Here is a 7,245-nt window from a genome sequence, read left to right as displayed (position 1 = left end):
ACAGTTGGAATCAGTTCGCACAGCGGTGATTGGCGATCGCTGTGAGACGCCTTCGTCCTACAGATGACGTAAAAATAGACTGATGATGATGATGATGATGATTATGATGATGATGATGATGATGAAGGTGATCTTTCTGTACCCACAACGGCGTTCACCTGTAATGTTTGTTTGCTCTATGTGAAATCTGGTGGTTGCACTGGATGGCGCTTAAGGTAAATGCTCATAATCACGTTGTGTAGACCTCGCATCGGCAACCTACGATATTATTTGTGCGACGAAGCAAGCGATGTTATGATGGAGACGGCACCTTCTGTTTTTATGGTATATGCACGGCTACCTTCAATTTCCGTATAGCTCCAAGCGTGCTAGCCACTTCAGTTACGTTTCCGCGTACACTACAGAAGTGCTTGGAAAGGTTGACTTTTGCAGGCTTACATTTCTTTGGCTTTCCAACCCATGTCTCATCTCTGTGCACGCAGGAAGTGGCCAGGAAGAATGCATCCGCCAGCTTGGACGCTGCAGACTTCGTGATGGGCGAACAAAATGGCGTCGAGGGTGCCCGCGCCATCGAGCTGATGCGCGACCACCCGCGTCTCCTCGAAATGGTGATGGAAGGTGCTGACGTCACTAAGGCCGAAGCCAAGAAGAGGATCCGCAGCGCCCTGCTTCGCGTCCGCCGCAGCAGCATTGACGAATTTATGACAATGCCTGGCGTCGTCAAGGTGGCGGTGCAGTGCTTCAGTCATCCCGGTGGCGGGAGGCTTCAACTCGCCGACATTGGCCACGATTGCTGGCTGCAGATTCGAAATTTCCTGAAGATAGCGGACGTCGTGTCACGTTGAGCCAGTCCAGGTCGGTGAAAACAATGTAGCGGCTTTCTTTTTTCGCCGTGTGCATGGGGTCGGGGCTTGAAGGAGTAGCTCGTTGAACACAGCATGACGAAAGTGAATGTGGCTGTCTATAAACAAAAAATGAAAATACCACGAATCTTTTGTAGTTTGCTGAAAAGGAATTCGACAGTAACTTGCGAAGAAGTTAAGTTTGCCGGGTTCCTGCAACTGGCTTCATTGGCCTTATGACCTAATTGTAAAGCTCAGATTGATTTTTTTATGTTCCAGATATTTGCATTGATAGTAGAAAACGCTCGACCTCAGAAGGTGCATATATCGTAAATATTCAATGTCTTCTTGGATAGCATTTCAGTCACATGGGGGTTAAAAGTATTACCGTCTTATTTATACCTTTACTTTCTTTTCACATATAACAATAAACTTCCAATGAGATCACTGACAACCACATTGGTCGTCAGTGATGGTTGTCGGGCTTTCTTATTGATTGATAGCAGGCGAGAGAGTTTATTGAAAGGTGAACATGCTGTTCCGGTTATGCCGGCCTTGTTACCTTGTTTAGTGAGAATAAAATTGTATGAGGAGGAGTAGAATTAAGGGGAAAAATTTAAGAATAAACAAGCTTGGCACTTGAGATTTCGTGTAGCATTTACCAATTTTTTTTCTGTATACGTATATAAAGAAGACTGACATGCCATTTCATTTCGCCATCTCTTGCATTAAACGAATGTCTTCGGCAGGTAGTATATAAACATACCAACAGCCCTAAACGAACCTAGAATATGTTTTATACTAGCTGGTGCACACGCTACATTGGTTTTCATTGATCGAGAGATCTGTGTATCACGATGTCATAATGCGGAAAATGGGCACACGGGGTGCAAACATCTATCTCTCGGTGCTCTCCTGTGCTACCAAACAAGGCCGAGCAGTGATTAACCGTGTAGGACATCAGTAAGCACTTGAGGAAATTATTTATTTTTCATAAATAGACCTGCTAATGGCCGTCTCCTTTGCTTGACTTCTTTATTTCTAAGGCATGCATAAATTACCACAAGTTAGAGGAATAAGATGGCGGTGAAAAGGGCCAGCTGGTGGTCAGTCATACTTTCTTCTTGCTCTATGTATATAACACAAAAAAGAGAGACCTCGAATTATAATGTCCAAGAGAAGAGAAAGCAAGGGTAGGGAAGGCAGGGAGGTCAACCAAAACAGCCTCCGGTTTGCTACCGTACACTGCGGGAGGGGGAAATGGGAATAGAAAGGGGAAGAAAGGGAGAGAGCCAGCACTGAGTACAATGTATACTGTCCAAACTTCAACTACAGTCAGTACTGTCCTGACACAGCGACAATAACGGAACATATAAGGTCCAATTGATTGAAAGATTAGACTTCTGCTTTACATGTTTCATTCGTAATTAAAACAGAGCTTTTATAAGATAGAAAGCGATGAAATATCACAGCGTCTTCTTTTGAATGAGTTGGCATGCACGAATGCATTTATTTTCTACACAACCTGCAGTGTGAGACTGAGACGGCTAAGGGTGTTCACACATTTTTATGCTTATCGCTTCCTCGTTGTGCTAATAATGCTAATCAATAAATTTTACCAATATCTGCTTCATTCTGCAGTCTTCGGCAGCAGAGATTGGCAGCCTGAGGGGAGAAGAAACCAAGGTGGCTCCTCCTGCTGGTGTCGAAGTACGGCTGTAAATAGGGGCTGTTACGTTTCAACTAGCAGGGCTTGGTTGGCCACCTCTTGACTTTTCCCATTCGTTACATCACCGACCCAGGAAGCTGTTAGGAAGCCACTGAACACGGTTTGCCATGGCCGATGTGGAAGTGTTTCAGCGTCAATTGAATGTGTTTTGAGGTATTGGCGTTGAAGCAGTGGAGGAGGCCTCCGTTCGTTTCCGTTGTATTACTTCACGTGACATGACTGGCGATTGGAGTTTGCTTGACACGGGCCAATTTTTCCACCATAGTGGCGTGCCCATCTTTCTTTATTCACCCTGTTTTCAGTCCTGAAACAAAGCTTAGATGTATATCTGTCTCATCCGATACTATGTGCAGTTGTTGTTTTAGTTTGCGTTGTGCACTTCGGAGCGAGTGATATTACGCATTTTTAGGCGCTAGTGTTCTGCAAAGTAATGTCCATGGTTTTATTGCGGTAATTAGTAACATGCAATAAAGCGGAAACGCGTTCCAGCGTGTGTAAAACCATGTGTTCGAGTGCTGAGACCATTCTTGTAGTTTTGTATTACTCTCTCCGTAAAGTGTCAACTGTCAGTGTTGTACTGTGCATTGTAATCGTAATGCCTGACGAAAGTAAGAAATAATCCATGCATGTTTCTGCAGTGGAGGCCGAGCTAGCATGTAGAGCAGGAATCAGTTCACTACAACAATGAATGTGAGTACTAGAGACGAGAACTCGAACGTATATGAATTCAACGTGACGGAGTTTAGTTTATTTACCTCAACGGATTCTCATTCCCTTTTAAAGGATTGTATTTAAGTTGCTTTTCATACCGAGGAACTTTAAGAAGACAGTACCACGCACTCGACATAAACTGTAAGGTATAGTTATAATATCGCACTTATTACCTCGTTATGTAATGCTACATCGACAGTCAGAAGGCGTTTCGTTCTTGAACCACATATATCACAGTATGTATAGTTCTGAACTGTAACCACGCGTTGCTACTACGGTGGTGGAACTCAACGCACACAATTAGCTTCCCAGACCAAAAATAGTAATAATGTTAGGATTAGCCATGTGTATAGATTACCTAACTCTATTGTGGTGACGTATTGACACAATAGATGTTGACGGCATGTAAATGGGGAGGCGGACGGGCAGTGAACGATTAGGCGCAGTGACAATTTCTAAGTATGGACAGCTGGGCTAGTTGGTTATGATTAGCATTGTGAAACATAGTTCCAGCGCACATTTGAACAAGGACGAGGCGAGAAAGACAACACAAACGCCGGACTTCAACTCAGTTTTATTCATTGGAAACAGGGCTTTATGTACACAGGGGGAGGGGGTGGGGGACTGCTACTGCGCAGGACCACTCAAAAATATTTCCTTGGTCTAGGCAACACAGGTGTCAAAAAAATCAAAAGAGAAACTTTTCCCTCTTTTTTTTCCTTCTATTTACGTCACACAGTACAATCTTGTTCATGTCCCGCCCTGCCTAGCTGATCAACGGCAGCGCATCCAGTCTTCAACGCAGAATGCCCTTTTCTCGGAGAAAAGACTGACAAAGGCGAGCATCACATCCGTTTGCCCTGAGATAATCAATTTCTTTTTTCCCGAGTGCAACAGAAGGGGCACTGACACAGTTCTCGCTTGCATTGGAGATACAACACGCTTCAAATATTTCCCGATGTTTCTGATCGCTATATTTGCGCAACACGCGTGTTCGTTCGAAAAAAGCCTCGCATGCTGGCTTGTGCGAGCAACGGCGTATGTGGTCGGCTAAATGACCAGCGCCACTTAGTGATGTAGCATTCCGGCGATGCTCTAGCAAGCGTTCATTCAGACAGCGCCCAGTTTGGCCGATATAGCATTTCCCACAGGCGAGGGGAATACTGTACACAACGCCGACGTTACATTCAACGAGGGCTTTGGTGTGCTTGATTTTGCAGGCTGGTTTCTTCTGGGATTGGTTTACAAGGCGACACATTCGTCGCAGCTTTTCCGGTGCTGAAAATTTCCGGTGCGGGGTGCGTGTTGTGTTTTCAGCACCGGAAAAGCTGGGACGAATGTGTCGCCTTGTAAACCAATCCCAGAAGAAACCAGCCTGCAAAATCAAGCACACCAAAGCCCTCGTTGAATGTAACGTCGGCGTTGTGTACAGTATTCCCCTCGCCTGTGGGAAATGCTATATCGGCCAAACTGGGCGCTGTCTGAATGAATGCTTGCTAGAGCATCGCAGGAATGCTACATCACTAAGTGGCGCTGGTCATTTAGCCGACCACATACGCCGTTGCTCGCACAAGCCAGCATATGCGAGGCTTTTTTCGAACGAACACGCGTGTTGCGCAAATATAGGGATCAGAAACACCGGGAAATATTTGAAGCGTGTTGTATCTCCAATGCAAGCGAGAACTGTGTCAGTGCCCCTTCTGTTCCACTCGGGAAAAAAAGAAATTGATTATCTCAGAGCAAACGTATGTGATGCTCGCCTTTGTCAGTCTTTTTTCCCAGAAAAGTGCATTCTGCGTTGAAGACTGGATGCGCTGCAGTTGATCAGCTAGGCAGGGCGGGACATGAACAAGATTGCACTGTGTGACGTAAATAGAAGGAAAAAAAAAGAGGGAAAAGTTTCTTTTTTGATTTTTTTGACACCTGTGTTGCCTAGACCAAGGAAATATTTTTGAGTGGTCCTGCGCAGTAGCAGTCCCTCACCCCCTCCCCCTGTGTACATAAAGCACTGTTTCCAATGAATAAAACTCTGTTGAAGTCCGGCATTTGTGTTGTCTTTCTCGCCTCGTCCTTGTTCAAATCTGCGCTGGAACTATGTTTGACAATTTCTACTAATTTTGCCTCCATAAAGTGAGTTTCTTTCACGCAGGAGCCACTCAACTTGTGTTAGCAGCCGAATGTCATAGCCCCAGTGGCACGTCAATAAACAGGAGAACAAGTTTGTTGTCGACAGATTTTTGTTTTTTGTTGCCTGTAAATAAAAATTCCAATAAATGAGCGGGTCATGGCAAAGAGACGGTCTGTGACCTTTTATTGAATGCAGTGCATGGTGTGTCAACTAGAAATGTAGAAAGTTAACACTACCAGGGTGTGCTTAGTAGCAAAGTACCGATACCCAGGTGGTGGATCTCAAAACGGCGCCGCTGTAGCTCGAATGGTAAGAGTACCGCTTGATCCAATTTCATGTCCATTAATGTGTAATTTCTTTAATTCGATTAGTAAGTACAAGTGATTTACCCTATGTTCTTCTTGGCGTCTTTGTTGGTTTCCTATGACATGGTTAATGAAAATGGGGCCCCTCGGCTCCCTTTATTCTCGTTCATTACATAACGAGGGTCTCGAATCCGGCAACATTGATGCCTTTATGTTTTACTTATGCTTTACTTATCTTGTGAAAGCCTGTATTGATGTTTATATTATTTCCTCCTATTGAAACACTTACTTTGTGTCCCCCCTTACCCAATGCCCTTAAATGGGCCTGTAAGGTATTTTAAATAAATAAATAAATAACTCGTGTGCGTTTATTGACCGGTTGCCGTGGCCCAAATTGATCACGGACTCGTAACGCCTGTGACAAAAAAGGTGTTCTACATCCTACGCCTGGGTTTGCGAGTGGTGGCGCTAGCTAACACTCCCAGCGTTAGTTCTAACAGAGAGTGAATGGCAAACCGGGGCCGCCGCAGTAGCTCAGTTGGCAAGAGGATCGCACGCTTGATGCGAGCACGTCGGTCCGTATATCACCTGCGGGCAGTTCTTCAACCACTTTGATTTCCATTAGTTACCAATTTCGTTAATTATTAAATGTGTTAAAAGTGTAATTTCCCCTACGTTGCTCTTGGTGTCCTTGTTTCATGGGGTCCAACGGTTCCCTTTCTTATGGTTTGATATATATTTGGAGAGAGAGAGACGTGAAGAGGAGGGAGAAGTGGTAGTTTCCGGCAAAGTTAGATAAAACTCAACGTGTAACCAGACTGGCTCTAGGGCCGAGCCAAGCTTGCTGGAAGATAATGCTCCCTTCGCATCACGACAAAGCAGAAACGGGGCTCCAACTCGCGCCGTCGCTCGCGGCAGCTGCGCTTGCCTCTGCTAGACAATCACGAGGTGAGATGCCTCCTGGAGACAGAGCTGCTCGTCGGAATGAGAAGCGAAGGTTGCGGCGTGCTACAGAGACTGTTTCTAGGTGGCTTTGCTACGGCGCAGCGACTACGCGCCCCGCATCGGACGCGGTGAGCGTCGAGCAACGCAGCGTTCGGCGCGGCAACGAAATGTGCGCCTGAGCAAGCGCCGCACGCCTGAGCCGACGCCGACGACACCGGCTTTTCTGTGACACGAGCTCCTTAACGCTGTCGCGTTAAAATAAAGGCTAGTATGCTTCGCATCTTGGGCTTAACCTTAGCTGAGCCACAGCCAGTTTTTACAAACAAGAGCGCGAGCACGCGTCTTGTAGAACGCGGATGTCTAGACACTAAGGTTTTGCTGATGAGAAAGTTGGGAAGCGAGTTTCAAGCATAACTGGCCTATGATTGGAAATATAAACAGAGACTGAAGGCAAAATTATCACATCATATCGGGTGACATACTGAGCTAAATTGCTTGGCACATACGTACGGTCTAATCTGCTTGACGGCGCACCGCGTCGCCACGTCCAGACAAATCAAGAACCACGAAAAAGTCGATATGAAT

General features: G+C 45.7%; 1 protein-coding gene across 1 annotated transcript; it reads left to right on the top strand.

Moving 5' to 3' along the window:
* The first annotated feature begins 200 nt into the window (after positions 1-200).
* Positions 201-2,527, top strand: LOC139052847 (uncharacterized). Its single transcript, XM_070529994.1, has 3 exons — positions 201-324; positions 483-855; positions 2,484-2,527. Exons 1-2 carry the CDS (start codon positions 220-222, stop codon positions 843-845), a joined length of 468 nt encoding a protein of 155 aa, XP_070386095.1. The 5' UTR covers positions 201-219; the 3' UTR covers positions 846-855; positions 2,484-2,527.
* Positions 2,528-7,245: the final 4,718 nt, after the last annotated feature.

This window comes from Dermacentor albipictus, unplaced genomic scaffold (assembly GCF_038994185.2).
Source record: "Dermacentor albipictus isolate Rhodes 1998 colony unplaced genomic scaffold, USDA_Dalb.pri_finalv2 scaffold_39, whole genome shotgun sequence".
NCBI lineage: Eukaryota > Metazoa > Arthropoda > Arachnida > Ixodida > Ixodidae > Dermacentor > Dermacentor albipictus.
Note: the sequence above shows the minus strand (reverse complement) of the source record. Positions and strands in the feature narration are given on the sequence as shown.